Source organism: Oncorhynchus keta, chromosome 2 (assembly GCF_023373465.1).
Source record: "Oncorhynchus keta strain PuntledgeMale-10-30-2019 chromosome 2, Oket_V2, whole genome shotgun sequence".
In the NCBI taxonomy this organism is placed as follows: domain Eukaryota; kingdom Metazoa; phylum Chordata; class Actinopteri; order Salmoniformes; family Salmonidae; genus Oncorhynchus; species Oncorhynchus keta.
This window is the reverse complement of record NC_068422.1, coordinates 59,506,324-59,522,468: the sequence shown is the minus strand read 5'-3', so window position 1 is coordinate 59,522,468 and position 16,145 is coordinate 59,506,324. Positions and strand designations below refer to the sequence as shown.

The 16,145-nt window shown below is 42.8% G+C and overlaps 1 protein-coding gene across 3 annotated transcripts in view; it reads left to right on the top strand.

The window, feature by feature from the left end:
• LOC118357566 (leucine zipper protein 2) overlaps nucleotides 1–13,813 on the top strand; it is a 164,931-nt gene extending 151,118 nt beyond the window's left edge. For 2 of the 3 annotated variants that reach the window (XM_035734813.2, XM_035734821.2), the window contains exons 11-12: nucleotides 2,422–2,496; nucleotides 12,959–13,813. In XM_035734813.2, the coding sequence (XP_035590706.1) occupies nucleotides 2,422–2,496; nucleotides 12,959–13,063 (180 nt within the window). In that variant the 3' untranslated portion in view covers nucleotides 13,064–13,813. The remainder of the gene's footprint in view (nucleotides 1–2,421; nucleotides 2,497–12,958) is intronic. The other variant, XM_035734827.2, reaches the window with a different exon arrangement.
• The last annotated feature ends 2,332 nt before the right edge of the window (nucleotides 13,814–16,145 follow it).

Here is a 16,145-nt window from a genome sequence, read left to right as displayed (position 1 = left end):
CAATTAATTTTTAAACTGCAACATTTTCTCTCTGGCCCATGAAACAATGTGTAGAATTGCAGAAAATGTGCTATAAAATTAATTTTTAAACTGCAACATTATCTCTACGCCCCATGGTAAAATGTGTAGAATTGCAGGACATTAACATTAAAACTGCAATTTTTTTCTCTCCGCCACCAAGAGATGGGCCACAGAGCCCGTAACATTTTTGTGTTTGTAAACTGAGGAGTACTCGCAAATGTAACTGCCACTGAACTATATGAACTATATGAATCAACTCATCCCTGACCGCTGGCTACGTCCCTCCCGTCTTCAAGAGAGCGAGAGTTGCACCCCTTCTGAAAAAACCTACACTCGATCCCTCCGATGTCAACAACTACAGACCAGTATCCCTTCTCTCTTTTCTCTCCAAAACTCTTGAGCGTGCCGTCCTTGGCCAGCTCTACCGCTATCTCTCTCAGAATGACCTTCTTGATCCAAATCAGTCAGGTTTCAAGACTAGTCATTCAACTGAGACTGCTCTTCTCTGTATCACGGAGGCGCTCCGCACTGCTAAAGCTAACTCTCTCTCCTCTGCTCTCATCCTTCTAGACCTATCGGCTGCCTTCGATACTGTGAACCATCAGATCCTCCTCTCCACCCTCTCCGAGTTGGGCATCTCCGGCGCGGCCCACGCTTGGATTGCGTCCTACCTGACAGGTCGCTCCTACCAGGTGGCGTGGCGAGAATCTGTCTCCTCACCACGCGCTCTCACCACTGGTGTCCCCCAGGGCTCTGTTCTAGGCCCTCTCTTATTCTCGCTATACACCAAGTCACTTGGCTCTGTCATAACCTCACATGGTCTCTCCTATCATTGCTATGCAGACGACACACAATTAATCTTCTCCTTTCCCCCTTCTGATGACCAGGTGGCGAATCGCATCTCTGCATGTCTGGCAGACATATCAGTGTGGATGACGGATCACCACCTCAAGCTGAACCTCAGCAAGACGGAGCTCCTCCTCCTCCCGGGGAAGGACTGCCCGTTCCATGATCTCGCCATCACGGTTGACAACTCCATTGTGTCCTCCTCCCAGAGCGCTAAGAACCTTGGCGTGATCCTGGACAACACCCTGACGTTCTCAACTAACATCAAGGCGGTGTCCCGTTCCTGTAGGTTCATGCTCTACAACATCCGCAAAGTACGACCCTGCCTCACACAGGAAGCGGCGCAGGTCCTAATCCAGGCACTTGTCATCTCCCGTCTTGATTACTGCAACTCGCTGTTGGCTGGGCTCCCTGCCTGTGCCATTAAACCCCTACAACTCATCCAGAACGCCGCAGCCCGTCTGGTGTTCAACCTTCCCAAGTTCTCTCACGTCACCCCGCTCCTCCGCTCTCTCCACTGGCTTCCAGTTGAAGCTCGCATCCGCTACAAGACCATGGTGCTCGCCTACGGAGCTGTGAGGGGAACGGCACCTCAGTACCTCCAGGCTCTGATCAGGCCCTACACCCAAACAAGGACACTGCGTTCATCCACCTCTGGCCTGCTCGCCTCCCTACCACTGAGGAAGTACAGTTCCCGCTCAGCCCAGTCAAAACTGTTCGCTGCTCTGGCCCCCCAATGGTGGAACAAACTCCCTCACGACGCCAGGACAGCGGAGTCAATCACCACCTTCCGGAGACACCTGAAACCCCACCTCTTCAAGGAATACCTAGGATAGGGTAAGTAAGGGTAAGTAATCCTTCTCACCCCCCCAACAAGATTTAGATGCAAGTGGCTGTTCCACTGGTTGTCATAAGGTGTATGCACCAATTTGTAAGTCGCTCTGGATAAGAGCGTCTGCTAAATGACTTAAATGTAAATGTAAAAATGAATTCTGTGGTAACCGTCCAAGAAAGCAAAAAACGATGGGGCATTCAAATCATTCAAATACTATTTGCCAAGACCCACACTGGAGGGTAGAAACAGAGATTATGGTGTATGTCTTTATATTATCTGTGGTCGTTTAGCCACAGTACAGCACTGTAGGTGTAATGAGTAAAGTAGTTCTGTTCAAAGGGAAATGTTGGATTCTACTTTCATCCAACAATGGAAGGATGCAGGTTGTGAGAGACCTGGATCCCACCTCTGTTTATTGAAGTTTGTCTTTGAAATATTCACGCTGGTGCTAATGATGTCCTTGTATGACTTTTACGCATGAATGCACGGACACACACCGTGAAAATGGTTTTAATCTGAAGTATAATAGTTATTTTCACCTCATGCATTTTCATTAGACCAGCTTGTTTGTTCAGGCCTTATGAAATTGATCTCTTTAGCTAACTGTGGTACAGTTACATAGATTTACAATGACATTTTGATTCATGTGCACTGTCCCCGTCAAATAAAGAAATACTACTTAAATACATTTAAGTTTGTGTTTCTTTGTATCACAACAGATTGGCGGGGGTTGCTTCCAAAACCAGACGGAGACAGAATCCTCTCCCGACAGTAAAAAGCTGCTTGAACAGAAGGTTAGCATTTAAATGTTTATATACACTACCGTTTAAAAGTTTGGGGTGACTTAGAAATGTCCTTATTTTCGAAAGAAAATGACATTTTTGGTCCATTAAATAACATCCAATTGATCAGAAATACAGTGTAAACATTGTTTACTGTCTCTAACCAGAATAGAAAGAGGAGTGGGAGGCCGGGATGCTGGCCTTCTAGGCAGAGTTGCAAAGAAAAAGCCATATCATGGACTGGCCAATAAAAAGAAAAGATTAAGATCGGCAAAAGAACACAAACACAGGACAAAGGAACTCTGCCTAGAAGGCCAGCAGCCCGGAGTTGCCTCTTCACTGTTGACGTTGAGACTGGTGTTTTGCGGGTACTATTTAATGAAGCTGCCAGGTGAGGACTTGTGAGGCATCTGTTTCTCAAACTAGACACTCTAATGTACTTGTCCTCTTGCTCAGTTGTGCACCGGGGCATCCCTCTATTCTGGATAAAGCCAGTTTGCGCTGTTCTGTGAAGGGATTAGTACACAGCATTGTACGAGATCTTCAGTTTCTTGGCAATTTCTCGCATGGAATAGCCTTCATTTCTCAGAACAAGACTGACGAGTTTCAGAAGAAAGGTCTTTGTTTCTGGACATTTTGAGCCTGTAATCAAATCCACAAATACTGATGCTCCAGATACTCAACTAGTCTAAAGAAGGCCAAACAAAGACATTTCTAAGTGACCCCAATCTTTTGAGCGGTGGTGTACAAAGCATAAGACCCGTTCTACAAGGTTCCTCTTGCATTTCTCCCCATGGGAATAACAATGTGGGCTGTGTGGGATATTTTGGTGAAATTAATACACATTGTTACAGCAAATACCACCACAATCTACTGAACTGTGATATTGATTGTATTGCGCTCTGCCAAACAAATCCAAGCCTGGCTCACTCAATCATAAGGAAGCAGTGTCACACCTGTTTGGACGTGGCAGATGGTACAGCGAAACAGATCCCATTGCAATGTAGTATAACACTGTGTAACTGAGCCGCTGCCATGCATTTTAAGTGAGATTTCTCCATCTCTGTCATGCTGAAATAGGATCAGCTACCATCGATTCTATAACCATTTGCAGGGCAAATGGCTAATACCTATGCCACAGTATGATCTATGTAATACCACCCACATTCAAACGAGTGTTTATTCTTAACCTCATTCTTAACCTTATCAGGGTCCCTGGTAAAAGAGATTATATTATAATAGAGACGAACCTGGGACGAGAAAAGGTTGAATGGAAATGAACATGACAATATTATTAGGTCACGGGAAAGCTTTGGAATAGCAAAGGCCCAGTGCTTTCTCCCTCCCGTGGTCATTGTCAAATTGACTGATTATAAGGGAGAGGTGCTCACAAAGGGGCTGATCCCTCACTGATAAGGCCATGTGGCAGCCAGCCACCCAGAGCATGTGATACTCAACTGCCTGACTGAGGGAGCGAAAGAGACCTTACGTCAACCTAAATTCCACTGCCATGTTGGGTAGTCACCATTCAAAAACACTGAGAATAACACGATTTTGTATTTATTTTTTTCTGAAATGTATATTTCTTTCAGGGTGTGTTTTGCTTGATAAAATGATTTTAGTTTGTTCGTCACTAAAGGTGACAGGATAAATGTAGCCTAAAGATGAACACGCTCCTAACCAATTCTGCGTTTATTTTGTGTTATTGTGTTTTTTTATGATGATTTTAACTTTCTTTGCATCATTTCCTATGATCGAAAACAGCTTCTGGACATCAGAGCAGAATCACTAACCTCAATTTGGAGAAAGATTTTGAATTCAGTAAGTCAGCAGCTCTGGACGTTATGATCCCCAGGTCTTGAAAGAGGAAGAGCGGCGGCGTCATGATTACACTACGTCGGCGAGCATCTAGACTGCCATATCCTCTGTTTCTGTTGGCCAATATAGACTTACTAGAGAAGAAACTGGACGAGCTCCGTTGAAGACTATCCTATGTTCCCTGGAGTCGTGTCAGAAAAAGGACATGGATAAAATACATACACATCCAGAGGCGGCGCTTCTCGTGGCTGGTCATTTTAATGCAGGGAAACTGAAATACGTCTTAACTCGTTTTTTACCAGAACGTGCAACTAGAGGCAACAAAATTGTAGATCACCTTTAATACACACACAGAAATCACTAAAGGCCCTCCCTCCCCCTCCCTTTGGCAAAGCAGACCATAAAGCTATCCTCCTGATTCCTGCTTACAAGCAAAAAACTCTAACAGGAAACACCAGTGGCGCGATGAAGAGGATGCTAAGCTACAGGACTGCTTCGCTAGCACAGACTGGAATATGTTCTGGGATTCATCCAATAACATTGAGGAATTTACCACATCAGTCACCGGCTTCATTAATAAGTGCATTGACGAAGTTGTCCACACAGTGATCATACGTACATATCCCAACCAAAAACATCCGCACTGAGCTAAAGGCTAAAGTTGCCACTTTCAAGGAGCAGGACTCAAATCCGGACGCTTATAAGAAATCCCGCTACGGTCTTCGACGAGCTATCAATACAGGACTAAGATCAAATTCTACTAAGTCGGATCTAATACTCGTCGGCTGTGGCAGGCCTTAAAACCGACCACGGATTACAAAAAGAAACCCAACCACAAGCTGCCCAGTGACACACGCTTACCAGATGAGCGAAATTCCTTCTATGCTTGCTTCGGGGTAAGCAACACTGAACCATGCATGAGAGCAACAGCAGTTCCGGATTAATCTCGGATCTCGCTCGCCGTAGCCAAAATGTTAAACAGGTTAACATTCACAAGACCACGGGGCCAGACAGATTACCAGGATGCGTACTCAGAGCATACACTGACCAGCTGGTCGGGTGTCTTCACTGACATTTTCAACATCTCCCTGACCCATTCTGTAATACCTACAATACATGTTTCAAGCAGACCACCATAGTCCCTGTGCTCAACCATGCCAAGGTAACTTGTCTAAATGACTATCGCCCGTAGCACTCACATCTGTAGCCATGAAATGCTTTGAAAGGCTGGTCATAGCTCACATCAACACCATCACCCCACTCCATGCCACCCCAAAAGATCCACAGATGACGCAATCTCTATTGCACTCCACAATGCCTTCTCCGACCTTAACAAGAGGAACAGCGATGTGAGAATGCTGTTCATTGACTACAGCTCAGCATTCAATACCATAGTGTCCTCCAAGCTCATCAATAAGCTCAGGATCCTGGGACTGAACACTGACAGGTCGCCCCCAGGTGGTGAGTGTAGGCAACAACACATCCGCCACGCTGACCCTTAACACTGGGGCACGACTCCAACACCATCATTACGTTTGTTGATGAGATGATGTTGGTAGGCCTGATCATCAACAATGATGAGACCGCCTATAAAGAGGAGGTCAGTGGTGCCAGGAACACAACCTCTCCCTCAACGTCAGCAAGACAAAGGAGCTGAACGTGGACTACAGGAAACGGAGGGCTGAGCACATTGACGAGGCTGTAGTGGAGAGGGTTGAGAGCTTCAAGTTCCTTGGTGTTTACATCACTAAGGGAATTAACATGGTCTACACACACCAACACAGTCGTAAAGAAGGCATGACAACACCTTTTCCTCCTCAGGAGGCTAAAAAGATTTGTCATCGGCACTCAGATCCTCAAAATGTTCTACAGTGCATTATTGAGAGCATCTTGACTGGCTGTATCATCACCTGGTATGGCAACTGCTTGGCATCCAACCGCATGGTGCTACAGAAGGTAGTGCGTACGGCCCAGTACATCACTGGGGCCGAGCTCCCTGCCATCCAGGACCTCTATACAAGGCAATGTCAGAGGACCGCCCTACAAATCGTCAAAAACTCCAGCCACCCATGTCATAGACGGTTTTCTCTGCTACCGCACAGCAAGTGGTACCGATGCACCAAGTCTGGAACCAGCATCTACCCCCAAGCCATAAGACTACTAAATAGTTAACCAGACTATCTACGTTGACCCTCTTTGCACTAACTCGTTAGACTCATCACATAAGCTGCTGCTACTGTTTATTATCTATCCTGTTGCCTCGTCACTTTACCCCTACCTATACCTCCTACCCCTGAACATCGACTCAGTACTGGTACCCTGTGTATATAGCCAAGTTATCGTGACTCATTATGTGTTTATTCCTTGTGTTATAATTTTTTATATATGTTTCTATCACATTGTTGGGAAGAGCCCTTAAGTAAGTATTTCACTATTAGTCTACACCTGTTGTTTACGAAGCATGTGACAAATACCATTTTATTTTATTTTATTTTAGCCAGTCTGCTACAGCATGGAAATAATCCCGCAGCAAGAGGAAATGTGAATTATTGTGTGTATTCAAATTCATGGACATTTTTGTAAGGGGTTGATACATGTTTCGTGAGGGAAAATCAATTCTGAAATGTCAAAGTGGAATTTATAAACTTCAGAAGCTTTTTTATACCTCAAATACACTGCAACAGGGTGATACAATTAAGATCCTGCATCTGTACAGGTACAGTGGGGCAAAAAAGTATTTAGTCAGCCACCAATTGTGCAAGTTCTCCCACTTAAAAATATGAGAGAGGCCTGTAATTTTCCTCAAAGGTACACTTCAACAATGACAGACAAAATGAGAAGAAAAAATCCAGAAAATCACATTGTAGGATTTTTAATGAATTTATTTGCAAATGATGGTGGAAAATAAGTATTTGGTCAATAACAAAAGTGTATTTCAATACTTTGTTATATACCCTTTGTTGGCAATGACAGAGGTCAAATGTTTTCTGTAAGTCTTCACAAGGTTTTCACACACTGTTGCTGGTATTTTGGCCCATTCCTCCATGCAGATCTCCTCTAGAGCAGTGATGTTTTGGGGCTGTTGCTGGGCAACACGGACTTTCAACTCCCTCCAAAGATTTTCTATGGGGTTGAGATCTGGAGACTGGCTAGGCCACTCCAGGACCTTGAAATGCTTCTTACGAAGCCACTCCTTCGTTGCCCGGGTGGTGTGTTTGGGATCATTGTCATGCTGAAAGACCCAGCCACGTTTCATCTTCAATGCCCTTACTGATGGAAGGAGGTTTTCACTCAAAATCTCACGATACATGGCCCCATTCATTCTTTCCTTTACACGAATCAGTCGTCCTGGTCCCTTTGCAGAAAATCAGCCCCAAAGCATGATGTTTTCACCCCCATGCTTCACAGTAGGTATGGTGTTCTTTTTATGCAACTCATCAATCTTTGTCCTCCAAAGACAATGAGGTGAGTTTTTACCAAAAAGTGATATTTTGGTTTCATCTGACCATATGACATTCTCCCAATCTTCTTCTGGATCATCCAAATGCTCTCTAGCAAACTTCAGACGGGCCTGGACATGTACTGGCTTAAGCAGGGGGACACGTCTGGCACTGCAGGATTTGAGTCCCTGGCGGCGTAGTGTGTTACTGATGGTAGGCTTTGTTACTTTGGTCCCAGCTCTCTGCAGGTCATTCACTAGGTCCCCCCGTGTGGTTGTGGGAGTTTTGCTCACCGTTCTTGTGATCATTTTGACCCCACGGGGTGAGATCTTGCGTGGAACCCCAGATCGAGGGAGATTATCAGTGGTCTTGTATGTCGTCCATTTCCAAATAATTGCTCCCACAGTTGATTTCTTCAAACCAAGCTGCTTACCTATTGCAGATTCATTCTTCCCAGCCTGGTGCAGGTCTACAATTTTGTTTCTGGTGTCCTTTGACAGCTCTTTGGTCTTGGCCATAGTGGAGTTTGGAGTGTGACTGTTTGAGGTTGTGGATAGGTGTCTTTTATACTGATAACAAGTTCAAACAGGTGCCATTAATACAGGTAATGAGTGGAGGACAGAGGAGCCTCTTAAAGGTCTGTGAGAGCCCGAAATCTTGCTTGTTTGTAGGTGACCAAATACTTATTTTCCACCATAATTTGCAAATAAATTCACAATGTGTCACGCCTTGGTCATTGTATTTTGTGTTTTTGTTATATGTTTGGGTAGGCCAGGGTGTGACATGGGTTTATATGTTGTGTTTCGTATTGGGGTTTGTATTATTTGGGATCGCAGCTGATTAGGGGTGTTGTATAGGCTTGGCTGCCTGAGGCGATTCTCAATTAGAGTCAGGTGCTTATCGTTGTCTCTGATTGGGAACCGTATTTAGGCAGCCTGAGTTTCGCTTTGTATTTCGTGGGTGTTTGTACCTGTCTCTGTGTTGTAGTCACCAGATAGGCTGTAATACACCAAGTCACTTGGCTCTGTCATAACCTCACATGGTCTCTCCTATCATTGCTATGCAGACGACACACAATTAATCTTCTCCTTTCCTCCTTCTGATGACCAGGTGGTGAATCGCATCTCTGCATGTCTGGCAGACATATCAGTGTGGATGACGGATCACCACCTCAAGCTGAACCTCGGCAAGACGGAGCTGCTCTTCCTCCCGGGGAAGGACTGCCCGTTCCATGATCTCGCCATCACGGTTGACAACTCCATTGTGTCCTCCTCCCAGAGCGCTAAGAACCTTGGCGTGATCCTGGACAACACCCTGTCGTTCTCAAATAACATCAAGGCGGTGGCCCGTTCCTGTAGGTTCATGCTCTACAACATCCGCAGAGTACGACCCTGCCTCACACAGGAAGCGGCGCAGGTCCTAATCCAGGCACTTGTCATCTCCCGTCTGGATTACTGCAACTCGCTGTTGGCTGGGCTCCCTGCCTGTGCCATTAAACCCCTACAACTCATCCAGAACGCCGCAGCCCGTCTGGTGTTCAACCTTCCCAAGTTCTCTCACGTCACCCCGCTCCTCCGCTCTCTCCACTGGCTTCCAGTTGAAGCTCGCATCCGCTACAAGACCATGGTGCTTGCCTACGGAGCTGTGAGGGAACGGCACCTCAGTACCTCCAGGCTCTGATCAGGCCCTACACCCAAACAAGGGCACTGCGTTCATCCACCTCTGGCCTGCTCGCCTCCCTACCACTGAGGAAGTACAGTTCCCTCTCAGCCCAGTCAAAACTGTTCGCTGCTTTGGCTCCCCAATGGTGGAACAAACTCCCTCATGACGCCAGGACAGCGGAGTCAATCACCACCTTCCGGAGACACCTGAAACCCCACCTCTTTAAGGAATACCTAGGATAGGATAAAGTAATCCTTCTCACCCCCCTTAAAAGATTTAGATGCACTATTGTAAAGTGGCTGTTCCACTGGATGTCATAAGGTGAATGCACCAATTTGTAAGTCGCTCTGGATAAGAGCGTCTGCTACATGACTTAAATGTAAATGTAATTAGTTTCACGTTCCGTTCTGTTGTTTTTGTATTTAGTTTCAGTTATTTCATGTACCGCGTTTTCATTCATTAAAGTCATGAGTAACCTTCACGCTGCATTTCGGTCTGACTCTCTTTCTTCAACAGACGAACGGCGTTACACAATGTGATTTTCTGGATTTATTTTCTCATTTTGTCTGTCATAGTTGAAGTGTACCTATGATGAAAATTACAGGCCTCTCTCATCTTTTTAAGTGGGAGAACTTGCACAATTGGTGGCTGACTAAATACTTTTTTGCCCCACTGTATATGTTGTTTGTTTGTATTGGCTTTACTCCAGGCAATGAAAGGCTTGGCCACTGACATAAAGTGTGATGCAGAAGCCTCAAGGTATCCAGCAAAAAAAAACATTTTTTTTAACCTTTACATAACTAGACAAGTCAGTTAAGAACAAAGTTTTATTTACAATGACAGCCTACCCTGGCGATGCTGGGCCATTTGTGTGCCGCCCTATGGGACTCCCAATCACAGCTGGATGTGATCCAGCCTGGATTTGAACGAGGGACTGCCATGACACCTTTTGCACTGAGAAGCAATGCCTTAGACCACTACGCCACTCGGGAGCCCAATGCAATGTTGGTTAACAGTAAACAGATGCTAGCTGACATTATTTCATCCCAAGTCATCATCTCACCTCTATAGAGCTGCTGCCTATGCTGTCTGACAAAATAAAAAATGTATTTGTAAGGAACACTTTTATGACTACTGAATACCAACCATCAATCACTTCGATCCACTTCGATTTCAGGTACTAACACCTCGCAAAGCAACTGCTCTCTATCCCTCTCGATCGTGCATTCCTCTGTCCGCCTCCATGCCCACACAGACCGGACAAGTAGGTGCGCAATAGATTATGGTCATTGTGGTTAATTATCACATTTTCTGCGCTAAAACTACAGTACCCGTCAAATAATTGGACAAACCTACTCATTCCAGGGTTTTTCTTTATTTTTTACTATTTTCTACATTGTAGAATATTAGTGAAGATGTTACACATATGGAATCATGTAGTAACCAAAAAAGTGTTAAACAACATATATTTTATTTTTGAGATTCTACAAAGTAGCCACCCTTTGCTTTGATGACAGCTTTGCACTCTTGGAATTCTCTCAAACAGCTTCATGAGGTAGTCAACTGGAATGCATTTCAATTAACAGGTGTGTCTTGTTAAAAGTTCATTTGTGAAATCTCTTTCCTTCTTAATGTGATTGAGCCAATCCGTTGTGTTGTGACGAGGTGGATATTATACAGAAGATAGCCTTATTTGGTAAAAGACCAAGTCTATATTATGGCAAGAACAGTTCAAATAAGCAAAGAGAAACGACAGTCCATCAATACTTTAAGACATGAAGGTCAGTCAATCCGGAACATTTCAAGTACTTTGAAAGTTTCTTCAAGTACAGTCCCAAAAACCTTCAAGCACTATGATGAAACTGTCTCCTATGAGGACCGCCACAGGAAAGGAAGACCCAGAGGTACCTCTGCTGCAGAGGATAAGAGAGTTAGAGTTACCAGCCTCAGAAATTGCAGCCCAAATAAATGATTCACAGAGTTCAAGTAACAGACACATCTCGACATCAACTGTTCAGATGAGACTGCATGAATCAGGCCTTCATGGTCGAATTGCTGCAAAGAAAGCACTACTAAAGGACACCAATAAAAAGAAGAGACTTGCTTGGGCCAAGAAATACGAGCAATGGACATTAGGCCGGTGGAAATCTGTCCTTTGGTCTGATGAGTCAAAATTTTACATTTTTGGTTCCAACCGCTGTGTCTTTGTGAGACGCAGTGTAGGTGAACGGATGATCTCTGCATGTGTGGTTCCCACCGTAAAGCATGGAGGAGGTGTGATGGTGCTTTGCTGTGATTTATTTAGATTTCAAGGCACACTTAATCAGCATGGCTACCACAGCATTCTGCAGCGATACGCCATCCCATCTGTTTTGCTCTTAGTGTGACTATCATTTGTTTTTCAACAGGACAATGACCCAACACACCTCCAGGCTGTGTAAGGGCTATTTGACCAAGAAGGAGAATGATGGAGTGCTGCATCAGATCTCAATCTCCCGAACTCAACCTAATTGAGATGGTTTGGGATGAGTTGGACCGCAGAGTGAAGGAAAAGCAGCCAACAAGTGTTCAGCATATGTGGGAACTCCTTCAAGACTGTTGGAAAAGCATTCCAGGTGAAGTTGGTTGAGAGAACGCCAAGAGTGTGCAAATCTGTCAAGGCAAAGGGTGGCTATTTGAAGAATCTCAAATATAAAATACATTTTGATTTGTTTTACACTTTTTTGGTTACTACATGATTCCATATGTGTTATTTCATAGTTTTGATGTCTTCAGTGTTATTCTACAATGTAGAAAATAGTAAAAATAAAGAAAAACACTTGAATGTGTATGTGTGTCCAAACTTTTGTCTGGTACTGTATGTAGAATATTAGCCTGTTGGAAACTACAACCCCCTACCACATTGCACAGTTCGGGCTTGATCTAATTCATCTCTAGAGAAACTGCGCATTCAGCTCAGAAAAAATGTAATGGAATTCAAAAATGTAACTAATGTTGGTCAATTAGTTCTTTAAAAAATGAAAAATAACATACATTTTGGTTAAAGCTCAACTTTTGTTATTATATCAATATTTGTACATAAGTGTTTCCACCAGCATTTCTCGCATAATTAATTTAACCAACACTAAAAGATCTCATCTCAAATGATCTGTCTGCATTATAAAAAAAATTATATATATATATATATATAGTATGATTTTACTTGCATAAAAACTGTGGATGGAAAATAATCACACAATATTTTACATACAGCAGCTTTTTAAAGGACAGCTTCAAGTTTTCTATTTTGCCATGGAACAAAATATATATTGCAACACTGGTATTGTCCCAGACCTAAGTGTATGTGGAGTGTATATTTCCAGTAAAAGGGATAGGCTAATCAACATGAGTGTGAAGTAGGATTGCAGTATTGTTAAAGTAATACTGCTGTATTATTTAAGTAATACTGCTGTCATCAATCCAGTATTGTTTCTGTACAGTAGCCCATTGTTTCTCTGTTACTCTGCCGCTGTTGTTAATGAGCTATACATTCTTGTCTTTTGTATTGTCAACAGCAAAGGACTGCAGCGCAGATTGGAAAATCAAATGCAAAGCCCTCAGATGGCAGGGAGGAAGTAGAGGGAGGCAGCGAAAACACGAAACTACACAAAAACAACTGAATGGATGGGATGTCATTGGAGATGCAGAACACCTGCGTTACCTGGAGATCTTTTTCAGAGCTCATACTTGTGCCCACATACACACACACACGCACACACACACACACACACACACACACACACACACACACACACACACAGTTTGCAAAAGAGACACAGGAATTGTTGGACGAAAACAAACTTCTCAACCGTGAAATGTTTAAATTTTTCGATTGAAAACCCGCATAATAAAATGGCATGCATTCTAGACTTCTTTTAAAAGGTAGCAATGGCATTGGTAACTTGTTTTATGATTGTTCATTGTTGTTTTTTTTCAGAGCGAGGACACTACTTTCTACAGTAAATGTGTGTTATTTCTAAATAAATCCCTTTGCACTGGTAAGGTCATGATATTCTGTAATATAAGTAGTCCCATTAACAAAAACTGCTGTAACACCAAACTTACAAATATGGTTTGTCACTCATTGTAGCAAGGTTAATTTACTATCTCCTCCATATTTTAAAGTATATAGGCTCTCAAGTTGGCTGGCCAACTTCTTTCAACATTTAATATTTCAGAGCTCTTTCTGCCTTTAACATGCTAGAGGTGAAGAGCCAAAGACTCACAATGAGTCGTCTCCCTGAGAATGTGCCATGCACTGAGTAGTTACTCCTAGCGACATTGATCTGTGTTATTTGACCTTTCTTTCAATAAACTGTGATTTTCAGTAAATTTGTGAAGATTAAATGGATATTTGTGGAGAAAACGAATCGACTGGTCTATTTTTTACCTATAGTGTGAAGAACTATTTACAAAATGTAGACTTTATACCACTTCCGTAAAAAATGTATCACACCCTTGTAAGTGCAGTGTAATTGCAGCATAGGTAGACGGAAATGTACGGGGAGAATCAAACAATGTATTTCAGTTTGCTTGCCAATATAATATGTGTATAACAAATGACGTGTTAATTACAGAAAATTCAACTAGGCATCACTGTAGTTACTATATACTATTTTTTAGGCCAAGGGTATTTATAATGTTATGGCATAAGGTCAATGAAACGTAAAGAAGGACCTGAAGAAAACACTGCAACTGATATTTCTTTCGTTGTTTTGTGTGAGGTTAAAACAAAACCAACCGTTGTCATTAAAGCAAATACTTACTCTTTTGTCGCTGTACACCAAAATATATATTTTTATTCAAGTTATGTTCACTCCAGCATTGGCAGTTGCATACTAATTCATTATGGAAGAAATCTCAAAGGAGGGCAGCTAGTAATTATTCGAGACTTTATAAAGGAGCAGAGTTAAAAAGAAAAGTAAAGCAGTCAAGTATTTAATCAGTCTTGGTGTGATTTTTTTTATTAGCTAGGCTATGTTTGGCCGCTTAATATAACTGGAACGTAATGATTCATAAAAATACTGCTTATAATATGCTAATGTCGCTACCGTTATAGGGCTACCATCATCGCCTTTTTTAGCATTTCCATGACCAATGACATTAGCGACAACATGCGCCAGATACCCTATTTGACTTTCTCAAATGAATCAAAACAAGACAGCAAGGAAGCTAGAGCTATTAATCATTAGGGATACCATTTAAATATCATTGGGGGGGTGATCATTTAAAAACAAAGTGTTGTGGGGAGTCTCTTGTTGACATGATACAACAGCATCACGGATCTGTTGTGAATGTATGTGCGTCACTTGAAATGAAGTAGAATGATACACAACAGATGTGTTATGAATGTCAAAAGGTGTGTAATTTTAAATGATAGCAAAGCTTAGCTTGTTTTTTAACATTTTTTTTTAATTACACACCTTTATAAGCAACCTAGATATTTCAATAGCAGTGTCGTGAACTACTGTGTGATTTAGGAGTGGGGCCCGAAGAAATGTTAAAATCGGCATACAGCTGATGAGGACTTGTCATTTACATGTAATAAAGAAAATATATTCATCATTCAAATAGCAATGACATGAACCATTATGATACATAAGTACGTAAGTATGTGTTACAGGCTTTGGGTTTTTTCCTACCTCACCCAGGGTTTCCCATACTTGGTCTTGTGCCAGCACTACACAGCTGATTCAAATCAACAAAACTTGATGATGAGTCAGTTATTTCAATCTGTTGTGGTAGTGCTAGTGCATGAAACTAAAAACGTGCTAGTGCATGAAACTAAAAACGTAACCCTAACCTAAATTGGTTTGGGATTACCTTTTAGTTTGTCTGTTCTTAGGCAAATCCAGTAGGGGTCCATGGTGGGGTTCTTTTAAGACCCAACTGGAGTTGTTTTACCCCCCCCATGAATGCCTTTCAGAACCCATTTTAAAACCCCCACCTGTTTCATTCTGGTTATCAGTAACTTATTGATTAGTTCCCTTTATCTGCTGAGCGCCCCCAAAAATGTTGGGAACGTGACAGTATGTATAAGTCAGTATATAGTTAGTTAGTTGTAAGTAATTGTGATACTGGACACAGTAGGCCTACTGTATCACATCTTTTTAAAATACTTTTTTTTATCCCTTTCCCTGTGATATTTGGTATAGTCAGCAGGATCCGAGTGTGACCGAGCAGGAAAATATGGGATGACAGGTGTACAACTCTTTTTGGTCCTCTAATCCTTCTTTGTGGCAGGTTATAGCATATCCCAGGGGTCTAGTGGATAGCTTTCCAACAAAGCAACAAGGGTTCCTCTCCATGATTTGGCTGGAAAAGGATTCCATGAGTGCCGAGGGCAGAGGCAGTGCTGGTGTAACTATGTCGTTTCTAAGGAAACAAGAGCTGCAATCAGTATGTCATGTAATTAGACGCTAAACAAAAGTAGCACATTCAGATTTTACTTTTGGGTCACTCCCCATATCTATGTACTAATGTGGTAGTTACATAACAAATTGTTACATACTGTACCACAGTACCTCGTATTCCTGTTTCCAGCATGCACAATAACAGAGATTGAACATTGAGTGATCTTATGCCCTGTTCTGGTTCTAACATTCATATTTAGTCCTGATCTTGTCCACATTCTGTTTGTGCCGACAATTAAAAGACTAGTTGTGGTCTGATTGTGATCAGGTCTTGACCACCTCCGGAGGA